Here is a 13,626-nt window from a genome sequence, read left to right on the forward strand (position 1 = left end):
AACAGACCACTAGGGTGTTCTAACTGTGGGGGGAGGGGACTCTGTACAGGGAACACAAGATCGGTCTCCTCTCCTCTGACAGGGGGCATGCCACATTTGGGGGGGGGGGGCGGATACCCAGTTTTTATGGCGCCCCCCATTGCACTCCGTAGATGGGATTTCCTCGTTCTGTTTTTTTTTAGGTCACTTGGGTCCCGTTGGGGGATTTCTCTCACTTCCTGTTCCGGAGACACAACAGGAAGTGAGGAGAAATCCCATCCTGGTGTCACCAGAACAGCTCTTCCCCTCTGATCCTCTTCTGGTGACATTTTGGACGTTCTGTTTTGCTGACACCAGGACAGATAAAGCAGTGAATCTCCCCAGAGGGGACACAGCAGTCCCTCTTCCCACGCTCACCCTAAAGCTGAGCATTAGGATTAGATGGCTGTGGGGGATCAGTTACCATGGGCACAGCTCTTCCTCTCCTGCAGTGCTCACCCCGCCCCCCAGGCTGAGGCCGCTCCCTCTCGTTCCCTGGCGGACACGAGCAGCGCGCGCGCCCCTGTCGCTTCTGGCGTCTCCATGGCAGCACGTTCCTGACGTCTGTTGCTCAGCCCGTGTTTCGTGGCCGCGCGCGCGCATGCGCAAATCCCTTGGTTGGAGGATTTGATCAGTTGGCACTTATGACAGAACACCCGCCCCGACGATGCCTCAGAAATGGAGACCGTTCCAACCCGGGGCGTAATACCGTCACGGGAGTGACCCCGCCGGTTACACCAATCAGCCCCGCCTCTCTACAATGCCGGCCAATGAAAAGCCTGAAGGTTAAGTCAGCTGACGCACAGTCTCCGCCCTCCCCGTATGCGTTCCGGTGACAGAGCGTAGGATGAGTCAGCTGACCTCTGGGTCCTCGGCCTCCCCTCCAGTGACCTTCCAGGAAGCTGGTCATGTGACATCCTACGCCCCACCCTTCTTTTGACAGGGAAGTTAACTGAGCTCCATTACTCCACCCTCTCGAGCTCTCATCCAGTAAGAATTCAGTGTGGGAGTCATGTGACTTCCCTCCTCCGGCCGTACAGAGTGGGTGTAGGGGTCATGTGATCGGACCGGCTCCTCCCCAGGCGTACAGTGTGGGCGGGGCCGCAGTGTCGGACCGGGATGGTGCTGGCTCTGGTGTTGGCCGCTCTGGCCGGCTGCCTGCTGACGGTACTTGTGCTGCTGTCAGTGTACCGGCGGCCGGCCTGGGCCCCTCCCCCACCCTCTGGGCCCCCAATGAAGGACGATGTGTCCGGCCAGGCCGGGGCAGAGAGCTGCCACTTCCTCAATGCCATCTTCCTCTTTCTATTCCGGGAGCTCCGTGACACGGCCGAGCTGCGCCGCTGGATGCTCCGCAAGATCCGGGTGGAGCTGGAAGAGCTGCTGCTGTCCCGTACAGCTGGCCGCCTGCTGGAGGGGCTCAGTGTCCGCGAACTCAGCCTGGGGGAGGCGGTGCCTGAGGTAAGTGGGATCCGCCTACTCTCTCCGGGACCCTCCCCCGCGGAATCCCTTCCCCCGGAGCTCAGCTTCGAGCTGGAGCTGGACTATTCCGGAGGCTTCCGATTGGCCATCGATGTGGAGCTCCTGTTTGGGAAAAATGCCTTCCTGGCCGTCCGGCTGGCCCGTCTCCAGGGCCGAGTCCGCCTGGTGCTCAGCCGCCTGCCCTTCAGCCATTGGTCGGTCTGCTTCCTGGAGGAGCCGCTCATCGACTTCCAGGTCCACAGCCAGTTCGAGGGGCGACCCATGACGCAGCTCACCTCCATCATCGTCACTCAGCTGAAGAGGGTGATCCGCAAGAAGCATACCTTCCCCAACTACAAGATCAGGTATGGCTGACCCCCATGTTACCGCCCCCCTCCGGTGTACTAATACCCCCCCCCCAGGGTCATCTCCCCAACTACAAGATCAGGTATGGCTGACCCCGACATTGAATCTCCCCCCACCCCGATCTGGTGTACTAATACCCTTCCCCCCAGGGTCATCTCCCCAACTACAAGATCAGGTATGACTGACCCTCACATTACCGCCCCCTTCCGGTGTACTAATCCCCCCCCCCCCCCAGGGTCATCTCCCCAACTACAAGATCAGGTATGACTGACCCTCACATTACCGCCCCCTTCCGGTGTACTAATCCCCCCCCCCCCAGGGTCATCTCCCCAACTTCAAGATCAGGTATGGCTGACCCCGACATTACCACCCCCCCATCTGGTGTACTAATACCCTCCCCCCAGGGTCATCTCCCCAACTACAAGATCAGGTATGGCTGACCCTGATGTTACCGCCCCCTCTATCTGGTGTACTAATACCCCCCCCCCCCCCAGGGTCATCTCCCCAACTACAAGATCAGGTATGGCTGACCCTGATGTTACCGCCCCCCCTTTCTGGTGTACTAATACCCCCCCCCCCCCAGGGTCATCTCCCCAACTACAAGATCAGGTATGGCTGACCCCGACATTGCCACCCCCCATCTGGTGTACTAATACCCTCCCCCTAGGGTCATCTCCCCAACTACAAGATCAGGTATGGCTCACCCCGACATTGCCCCCCCCCCATCTGGTGTACTAATACCCTCCCCCTAGGGTCATCTCCCCAACTACAAGATCAGGTATGGCTGACCCCGACATTACCACCCCCCATCTGGTGTACTAATACCCTCCCCCCAGGGTCATCTCCCCAACTACAAGATCAGGTATGGCTGACCCCGACATTACCGCCCCCCCCCCCCCCCCATCTGGTGTACTAATACCCTCCCCCTAGGGGCATCTCCCCAACTACAAGATCAGGTAGGGCTGACCCTGATATTACCGCCCCCCCCCCATCTGGTGTACTAATACCCTCCCCCCAGGGTCATCTCCCCAACTACAAGATCAGGTAGGGCTGACCCTGATATTACCGCCCCCCCCCCATCTGGTGTACTAATACCCTCCCCCTAGGGGCATCTCCCTAACTCCAAGATCAGGTATGGCTGACCCCGACATTACCACCCCCCCATCTGGTGTACTAATACTCTCCCCCTAGGGGCATCTCCCCAACTACAAGATCAGGTATGGCTGACCCCGACATTACCGCCCCCCATCTGGTGTACTAATACCCTCCCCCCAGGGTCATCTCCCCAACTACAAGATCAGGTATGGCAGACCCGGACATTACCGCTAGGGTTGCCACCTCATCCCTTTAAAACAGAACACATATGAATTCCACAGGTTCTGAGGCTAATTTAATTTAGATAAGGCTCCACTTGAGTTCAATTACCACCTTAATCAGCCACAGAACCTGTGTAATTCATATGTGTTCTGTTTTAAAGGGATGAGGTGGCAACCCTAATTACCGCCCCCCCATCTGGTGTACTAATACCCTCCCCCCCCCAGGGTCATCTCCCCAACTACAAGATCAGGTATGGCTGACCCCGACATTACCACCCCCCCATCTGGTGTACTAATAATGCGTCCTCAACTGCAAGATCAGGTATGACTGTCCCTGGCACTACCACCCCTATGCGATAAACCAATACCCCTAAATGGTTCACCGTCCCCAACAGGTACGGCTGAAACCCTGTCACTGCCACCCCACTGTCATGTACTGATAAATCCTTTACCCCATAGGGTCACCTCCCCAACTACAAGATCAGGTATGGCTGTCCCTGGCACTACCACCCCCTTTAGATATACCAATACCCCCTAACCAGTTTACTTTCCCCCAACTACAAGATCCAGTATGGCCTAAACCCCAGCACTACCACCTCCATCATAAATGCCAATACCCATAACCAGTTCACCTTCCCCAACTTCAAGTACGGCTGAAACCCGGCACTACTACCCCCATCTGATGTACTGATACTCCTAACCAGTTCACCTTCCCCAACAACAACATCGGGTATGGTTGACCTCCGCACTTCCACCCTCATCTGATGTACTAATACCCCCCCCCCCCCCCAAAGGTCACCTCCCCAACTACAATATCAGATATGACTCACCCCAGCACTACCCAACCTCATCTAGTGTTCTGATACCCCTTCCCCCTCCTAGGGTCACCTCCCTCAATACAAGATCAGGTACAGCTGAAACCCTGGCTCTACCACCCCCATCTGATGTACTAATACCCGACGCTCGCCCCCCCCCCCCCCCCCACCAAAGGTCACCTCCCCAACTACAAGATCAGATATGGCTGACCCCAGCACTACCCAACCTCATTTAGTGCTCTGATACCCCTTCCCCCGTCGTAGGATCACCTCCCTCAATACAAGATCGTGTACAGCTGAAACCCTGGCTGTACCACCCTAAACCAGTATACCAGAACCCCTAACCAGTTCACGTCCCTAACTACAAGACCAGGTATGGATGATCCCAGCATTACAACACCATCTGGTGTATGAATACCCCTTACCTCTAGGGTCACCTTCCTCTACTACAGGTTCAGTTATGGCCAAAATCCCGGTGTTACCATCCTATCTGGTGTACTGTCAACCCCCTCTTCCAGTCTCCTTCCCCAAATACAAGTTCAGGTATGGCTGACCCAGACACTATCGCCCCACATCCCAATTGCCCATCAGGGTCACCTTCCCCGACTACAAGATTAGGTACAGCTGGAACTTGTCACCCCATCCTGAGAGGTTCACCTTCACCAAATACAAGATCAGGTACAGCCAAACCTTGGCACTGCATGTATTGCTGCTCCTATCGATCCAATTACAAGATAAGTTATGGTTAAATCTCAGCACTTCCACCACATCCGGTGTACTAATACACCCTCTAAGGCTGGGTTCACACTACTACACTACTTTCATCCTACTTTGCTCTGTGTTCAATGTTTCCCTATGAGAGCGTCTTGTAGCGTCCTACACAAGTCGGTCCGACTTTGAAAATGCTCCCTGTACTACTTTTGGTCCTACATTGATCCTACTTCAGGCCCATTGAATATCATTGAAGTCGGACCAAAGTAGTATCCTGTTCATGAAAGTAGGATGGATGTAGGACCAATGTAGGATAAATGTAGGACCAATGTACCAGAGCAAAGTAGGATGAAAGTAGTGTGAACCCAGCCTTAGTCAGTTATCAACCCTGTCCTCAGGGCCCACTAACAGGCCAGGTTTTCAAGATAACTGAAATACATTACAGGTGATATCATTTGTTACTCAGTGATTGCAATATTCTAGTCTGCATCTCCCCAAGGTAATACTTAAAACCTGGCCTGTTAGTGGGCCCTGAGGACAGGGTTGATGACCACTGCTCTAAGTCACCTTCCCCAACTACTGGCTAGGGTACATCCCAAACTTTGTCACTGTTGCTCCCATAGCATGTATTGCTGCTCATATCAGGTGAATGTGACCCCCTTCCCCAACCATAAGATCAGGTATGGCCAAAACCCCAGCGCTGCCACCCCATCCAATTTACTGATTGGATTGGAATAAATGCTTATAGAGCGCCGAATGCGAGTTGTGAAACTCTCATCTAAGCGCTTACCAACAAGCTGGGGGTATCCAGTTCCCAGGAGCAAAGAGAAGAGACTAGGACATCGAAGTAAAAGAGGGGAACAAGCAAGAAGTAAACAGAAATATGAAGAGAGGGGAGGGGGAGGGGGAGGCAGGACCCAAGGAGCCTATCCCTACTCCCTGACCATGGACCGCAGCCTGGGATTAAGGCAGCGTCCTGCTAAGAGCTTGGATGACCAAGTGCCTGATACCCATAACCAGCTCACCTTCCCCAACTACAAGATCAGGTATGGCTGAAATCTTGGCACTGCCACTCTTGTCACTGCTACCCCTCTATCCCCAACTACAAGCTCAAATACAGTGCCACCCACTTCTGGTGTACCGCTACCCCTAGCTTCTTGAACCCCCTGTATTGCTAAGGCTCTTCAGTGACCAATACCCCACAAAGGTCAGGGATGGCCAGAACACCCATATCCCATCCAGGTCACCTTCCCCAGCCAACAGATCAGGTACAGCTGAAACCTGCCAGCCCCATCTGGTGTCCTGATGCACCCAATCAGTTCTCCTTCTCCTGATTACAATATCTGGAATGTCCCGAACCTTGGCATTTTTACTCCGATCCTAGTAGGAACCTTGCACACCCATTTAGTGCACTGATATCCTTAATCAATGCATCGTCCCCAATCACAAGATCAGGTTTGGCCCAAACGCGGTCACTGCCACTCCCATGAAATGTACTGCTACCCCTACCTGGTGACTGTGATCCTTACCTTGGTCTCCTACAAGATCGGGTACCGTGCCAGGCTCTTCCCTGACTAGTTCACCTTCCCAAACCCTTGTACTGCTATCTACGCCCAGTCTATTGCCACCCATCTCCAGTGATAACTACCCCTGTACAGGGCACCTTTTGCAACCGAGCACAGGTTTTGTGGGAACTCCTGCAGCCCTCCTCCTACTTCAGGCTTGCAACTTCCCTTATCTAATGTACTGCTACCCCTTTCTGCGTCGCCTTCCCCCAACTACAAATCAGGGATGACCAGAGCCCTGGAGTGGCTATCCCCCCATCGCTTTCTCCAACCACAAGATTGGGTGCGATTAGAACCCCAACACTGCCAGCCTATCCCATGTACTGATAACCCTAGCCAGTTCACCTTCCCCAATTACAAGTTCTGGTATGGCACTGCTACCCCAATCCAGTTCTGTGACAACCAACCCAGTCCCTTTCCCTAACTACAAGATCAGGTGCAGTGCCGCCCTTGACCAGTTCAACCTCCTGAACTGGTTTACTGCTAAGGCTGGTCATACATTACGCAATTTTTCAAAATCGCACGTTTTCCCCCATCAACACAGTAAGTTGATGGGGGAATCCTTCCCACTGCGCTATTATATTCTGACAGCGGGAGGTTTCCCTGCCATCAAAATACAATGATCATTGCTGTTGGCTATAGTCAACGGCAGTGGTTGTGCGAAAAAAAATCCAACAGGCTGGTTACACCCCCCCCCCCCCCCAAACCACATCCTTTGCTATTGCTGACAGGTGTTCTGCTACCCTTACCTGGGTCATTTTTTTCCAACCACATGATCTCTGGTATAGCCATAAACCTGGCGCTTGCCACCCCTCCTTGGTCCCCTTCCACAGCTTCAAGATCAGGTATGACCACAACCCCAGTACTCCTAATCCGTTCACAGTACTACTATCCCCCCTTCGGCCTACTGCTACCATTCTGTGTTGACCACCACCCCTCTCCAGGTCACCTTTTCCACCCACAAAATTAGGTAGGCCAAATCCCCTGAAACCCCAAACTTCCTTCAGGGTGCCACTATCCCTATCTGATGTACTACTACCCTTTTCTGGGTCACCTCCCCCCAACAACAGGATCCAGTAAGAACCTCAGAGCAGATACCCCTACCTTGTGTACCACTATCCCTATTTAGTGATCATTACCCCAGTCATATTCTCGAACTACAAGATCAGGTGTGATCAGAACCTTTTAGAGCTGCCACCCCCATCCTAGTGTACTGCTACCTTCAACCAGATTACCCTTCCCATGTGCAAAATTAGGGTAAAGCTACAAACTCCAGTTCTGAAGCCCCAAACCAGTATGCCACTTCCCCCTATCCAATGTACTGCTCTGCTACCCCTTTCTATTTAACTGCCTCTCCTATCCCAATTCTGTGTATCACAACCAGAATTCTATCACCCCGATACGCTGCCCACTAACCCTAATACCACTGCCCTTAACCAGTGTGCTTTCCCAGCAACAAGATCAAGTAAAGCTTAGACCCTGACATTACTACCCTAAAGTCAATTTTTTCCCCCTAAAAAAATAACAAACCTGTTATACTTGCCTGGAGGGTTTGACAAATTTGCTTGGAATCTAGGAGCCAGCTAAAAAAGTTAGGAGCCAGAAAAACGCGCCCCGTCCCGACGAGCTTGCACGCAGAAGCGAACACATACGTGAGCAGCACCCGCATATGTAAACGGGGTTCAAACCACACATGTGAGGTATCGCCGTGATTGGTACAGCGAGAGCAATAATTCTAGCCCTAGACCTCCTCTGTAACTCAAAACATGCAACCTATAGAATTTTTTAAACGTCGCCTATGAAGATTTTAAAGGGTAAAAGTTTGTCGGCATTCCACGAGTGGACGCAATTTTGAAGTGTGACATGTTGGGTATGAATTTACTCGGCGTAACATTATCTTTCATAATATTAAAAAAAATGGGGATAACTTTACTGTTGTCTTATTTTTTTAATTAAAAAAAGTGTAATTTTTTCCCAAGAGCATATCCAGCCCATATCCAAGAGGATATGGGCTGCACAGAGCAGCCCATATCCTCCTCTTCTCGGGTCCCTCTTCTGTGATCCTGGTCCCTCTCACCCATTCAGTGCCCCCACAGCAAACAGCTTGCTATGGTGGCACCCAAGCCCAATCGCAGCTCCCTGTGTCCATTCAGACACCCTCTCTGCTGATTGGCTAGCTGACGTTGATTGACAGCAGCGGCAGCAAATTGCGCCACTGCTGTGTTTCAGTCAATCAGGAGGGAGACTCTTGAATGCCTTAAAGATTTGAGGACAGAGAGGGACTTCAGGTTAGTATTAGGGGGGGGGGGGCTGCTGTACACAAAAGGCTTTTTGTTTTAATGCATAGCATGCATTAAGATAAAAAAAAAAAACTTCTGCCTTTACAACCCCTTTAAACAAAAATTTACTATAAAGTGATAAATGTGGAATATCTGTGTATGAAACTTCATCAAAATGAACATGGTGCATGTGAGTGGAGATTTTCCAAAGATCCCACTGGAATACCACCCACAGCATTACATCAGGATTTATCAATACATTACTATATGTGATCCAAACCCAGCAAAATGTTTGTTGCCATTCCTCCCCCAGCCATGTGCTGAGCGTTGTGTGATGAAGCAAAGGACACCATGTATCCCAGACAATGATTCCATTTAGCTGCACTTGTGATGTTGTTGTAGACATTTTACCATCATCTAAGTGGCTTCCTCAGTTGTAACGAGTGCAGGGAATATATATATTGTAAACCCACTTTTTTTTACTTTGGCCTACAGGTAAGCCTATAATAAGGCTTTCCTGTAGGCTAATTGCAGCGGCGCATGCACAGGGGGGATCCTCGGCTGAATGGCCGGCCCCGCCGACCCATGTGGGAAAGGAAATCTCACTCGCGCATGCGCGGGAGTGACGTCATTGCCGCTCCAGCCAATCACAGCGCTGGAGCGGCGATACCCGGAAGACACACTTGGCTCGGCGTGGACCAGGTAAGTAACCTACCTCGTTCCGAGGTAAGTATTTCATAATGAGCTAATATGCGGAGTTTATGCAATATATCTCCCAGAATAGATATAATCTGAAATTTACAAGCCAGTCAAGTACCTTCAGTATCCCTTTTTTGGACCTTACACTGATTATTGACCCTAATGGGTTAATACACAGCAATCTTTATCGTAAAGAGACGGCTGGTAATACAATCTTACACTACTCAAGTGCCCACCCTCGCCCATTGGTGAGAAGCATTCCCTTTGGACAATACCTTAGGATTAGGAGAAACTGTACCAAGGAGGCAGACTTTGAAATTGAATCAAAGGCCTTATATGAGAGATTGCTACTAAGGGGATATAGACCCCATTCACATCTAGGCGTTTTTACGCCTGTAGCGCTACGCCTCTGCCGCCAGAGGGCTGGAAATACATGTCCCTCTATGGAGATGGTTCACATCTCCACGCCGAACGCCGGACGCCTGTCGCCTGCGGCGTGAAAAAAGGTCCCGGACCTTTTTTTCAGGCGTCTTCGAGCGTTCGGCTAGGAGATGGCAATCATCTCCATAGAGGGGGTCATCTTGGGACACATCTAGGCGGACAATACCCGCGTTTTGTCGCCGCAAATCGCGGTACAAAACGCTGCTATTTTTACCGCGATTTGCGGCGACAAAACGCCGCGATTTCGTCCGTCTAGATGTGAATGCAGCCTTAGTAAAAAAGTCTTGAGACAGGCCTACCAAAGGGCAAAACTAAAAACAAGAGAAACCCTAATCTTTGAGCCCAAAAAAAGAGATAGTGCTTTTAGAGCTCATTGGGCTGCAGACTCTAAGTAAGGGCCGGGTTGGCATAACTTCTAGGACCTCATTAGAAAATAATTGCTTACATGGTCCTGATTGGGTAAAGTGGGCGACTATGGTGCGCAAGGGCAAAAGAAACTACAAGGTCTATCTCAATGGTACCTTGTTCCAGAAACGTTACCCTGTCACCTCGCCCCTTTGCTTCTGGGGATGCGGGCGAGGGGGCGAAGGCTTCCATATCTAGTGGTCCTGTCCAAAGGGCTGCTGATTCTGGATTAGAATATCCAGTCTTGTCTGTTCGGTGATGGGACCGAATATAGTATACCCAAAAACGCCAAAACAGCATTGGTCACTGAGATCTCCAAACTCTCATATTTTTGTTTATCTTCTTAAAAGCTAAAATAACTTCTGTATAGTGTGAGCCTGGAAATCGCCTGTGAGTAATCTTATGTTGGTTAAAAAAAATATATCCTGGATTGTGATAAAAGATAAATTCACAAGCGTCCTTAGAGGAAAACAAGCCAGGTGTGGAATCCCTGGATTGCACTGGGACACTTTGTGGTTGGGGGCGGGGAACCGAATTCTTTGTTTCTTTTTTTATTCTTTGTTTCTTTTTTTATTCTTTGTTTCTTTTTTTATTCTTTGTTTCTTTTCTTTTTCATTTCCTTTTTTTTCCCCCATTTTATTTTTATTTATTCTTTCTTTGCTTTTTCTTTCTTTTTTTTTTTTCTTTTTTTTCTTCTGATGGGGGACTGATGGGGGCCTTGCCTATTCTAATTTTCTTTCTTATATTTTGTTTCTTTTTTATTCTTTTTTTTCTTCTTTTTTTTTTTCTTTTTTCCTTTTCTCCCTTTTCTTTCCACATTTATTTGTATTTATCCTTTCTTCTGATGGGGGACCATAAAGCCTTACCTATCCTAATTTTCTTTCTTATTCTTTGTTTTTTCTTTTTTCTTTTCTTCTCCTTTCTTTTTTTTTTCTTTTCTCCTCTTTCTTTTTTTTCTTTTCTCCTCTTTCTTTTTTTTCCCATTTATTTTTATTTATTCTTCGCTTTTTTCCTTCTTTTTCTCCTCTTTCCTTTCTTTTTTTCTTCTTTTTTTTTTCTTTTTTTTTTTTCTTTCTTCGCTTTTTCTTTCTTTCTTGATGCTGATGGGGGACCATAAAACCTTCCCTATCCTAATATTCTTTCTTATTCTTTCAATTTTTTTTTTTCCCTTTCTTTTTTTTTGTCTTTTCTTTTCTTTCTTTTTTTATTTCCCTTACCTATCCTAATATTCATTTTTTTTTTTATTATTATTATTCTTTCCTTTCTTTCTTTTCTTTCTTTTCTTTCTTTCTTTCTTTCCCTTACCTATCATAATATTGCTTTCTTTCTTTCTTGCTCTTTCTTTCTTGCTCTTTCTTTCTTGCTCTTTCTTTCTTGCTCTTTCTTTCTTTTTCTTTCTTGCTCTTTCTTTCTTGCTCTTTCTTTCTTGCTCTTTCTTTCTTGCTCTTTCTTTCTTGCTCTTTCTTTCTTGCTCTTTCTTTCTTGCTCTTTCTTTCTTGCTCTTTCTTTCTTGCTCTTTCTTTCTTTCTTTCTTGCTCTTTCTTTCTTTCTTTCTTGCTCTTTCTTTCTCTTTCTTGCTCTTTCTTTCTTTCTTGCTCTTTCTTTCTTGCTCTTTCTTTCTTTCTTTCTCTTTCTTTCTTTCTTTCTTGCTCTTTCTTTCTCTTTCTTGCTCTTTCTTTCTCTTTCTTGCTCTTTCTTTCTCTTTCTTGCTCTTTCTTTCTCTTTCTTGCTCTTTCTTTCTCTTTCTTGCTCTTTCTTTCTCTTTCTTTCTTTCTTGCTCTTTCTTTCTTTCTTTCTTGCTCTTTCTTTCTTTCTTTCTTGCTCTTTCTTTCTTTCTTTCTTGCTCTTTCTTTCTTTCTTTCTTGCTCTTTCTTTCTTTCTTTCTTGCTCTTTCTTTCTTTCTTTCTTGCTCTTTCTTTCTTTCTTGCTCTTTCTTTCTTTCTTGCTCTTTCTTGCTTTCTTGCTCTTTCTTTCTTTCTTGCTCTTTCTTGCTCTTTCTTTCTTTCTTGCTCTTTCTTGCTCTTTCTTTCTTTCTTGCTCTTTCTTGCTTTCTTGCTCTTTCTTGCTTTCTTGCTCTTTCTTGCTTTCTTGCTCTTTCTTGCTTTCTTGCTCTTTCTTGCTTTCTTGCTCTTTCTTTCTTTTTCTTTCTTTCTTTCTTTCCTTCCTTCCTTCTCTTGATGGGGGGCCAGAAAATCTCCCCTATCCTAATATCCACTCAAGAGCAAAGTATTGTGGCTTGAGGCACTGAGAGTAGTGCTCAACATTGTTTCGTTTCCTTACCTCTTCATGTAACTGAGCTATGTTTGAGCTACAGTTTATTGTAATTTCCTTCTAAAATTATACCTCTATTTTGACTTCTACAATAGGGTGATTACACTTTTCGAGCCTAATGTGACGTCTCTGGTAAACTGTTGTTCTATTTGCTTGTCAGGCTAGATCCTCTTGATTTACATGCATTTTGAGTATTATAATCTGACCCTCTAAATTGGAGGGTGTATCCACGTTTTGACATATACTTGATACTGTTTGTATTCTAGCATTCTGTTAAATTTTGAAATAAAAATTATTGAAAGAGAACTCCTCGGGCTAAGATGGTAACAACAATCACAGTGTCTAAAGACAAAGAACACCATTATCTCAGGAGTTCGTGGCTGCTTAGAGGCCTTCTGGAGAAGATACCTCCAAAGAAGGGTGGTGGCCTTTAGCACCATTTGTCCTCCACATATAATGCCATCTCTACCCTGGCAATCTAATTTCCTCAACTGTGTCATTTGGGTGATTACCATGTGTTGTCACATGCTTCAAAACATCTTGGTGATAGGATCATGTAATTATAACAGGGTGGGGCCACAAACTTTCACACCCCTCTGCCATGTCATTGGCATCCTGACCCAATCCTTCTGCTTCTATTAGCTCAGGCCCTTACCCCCTCAGGTAACCCCCTTCTGATCCTGTTGGATCAGAGAATCTTTTTGCTCCCACTGGCTCGGCTCTTATACTTTCCCCTCTTTCTGCTCCCCTTAATTTGGAATCCTCCCATCATAGTCCTGCTTTTCTTGGCTTGGACATTGCCATCTACCCTCCCATCTGTCTGCTTGCTTGCTTCGACCAAGGAATCCTCCTCTCCTTGGCTTGGACATTCTGTTATGCTACGGTATACATATCCTTCCCCCCTCGTCTTTTTGCATCCCTTGGCTCAGACACTCCCCCTGACCATCTGCCACTTTTGTCCTACTTTACTTGGCCCAGACACTCCCCCTGTCTTCCTGCTCCATGTAGGCACTTCCCTCTTAACCCCCATCTTCCTGCTCCATTTGGCTCGCAAGTTACTGCTTGTCCCCCTATTCCTGTTATCTCAAATGCATCCTCCATCCCTCTGCTCCCCTGGACTAAAATGCACCCTCCATCCCTCTGCTCCCCTGGACTAAAATGCATCCTCCATCCCTCTGCTCCCCTGGACTAAAATGCACCATACATCCCTCTGCTCCCCTAGACTAAAATGCACCATACATCCCTCTGCTCCCCTAGACTAAAATGCACCCTCCATCCCTCT

The 13,626-nt window shown here is 48.2% G+C and overlaps 1 protein-coding gene across 1 annotated transcript in view; it reads left to right on the forward strand.

Moving 5' to 3' along the window:
* Positions 1-1,083: 1,083 nt before the first annotated feature.
* PDZD8 (PDZ domain containing 8) overlaps positions 1,084-13,626 on the forward strand; it is a 68,376-nt gene continuing 55,833 nt past the window's right edge. The window contains exon 1 of the mRNA XM_040361490.1: positions 1,084-1,841. Within this exon, the coding sequence (XP_040217424.1) occupies positions 1,138-1,841 (704 nt within the window). The 5' untranslated portion in view covers positions 1,084-1,137. The remainder of the gene's footprint in view (positions 1,842-13,626) is intronic.

This window comes from Rana temporaria, chromosome 8, assembly GCF_905171775.1.
Source record: "Rana temporaria chromosome 8, aRanTem1.1, whole genome shotgun sequence".
Lineage (NCBI taxonomy): Eukaryota > Metazoa > Chordata > Amphibia > Anura > Ranidae > Rana > Rana temporaria.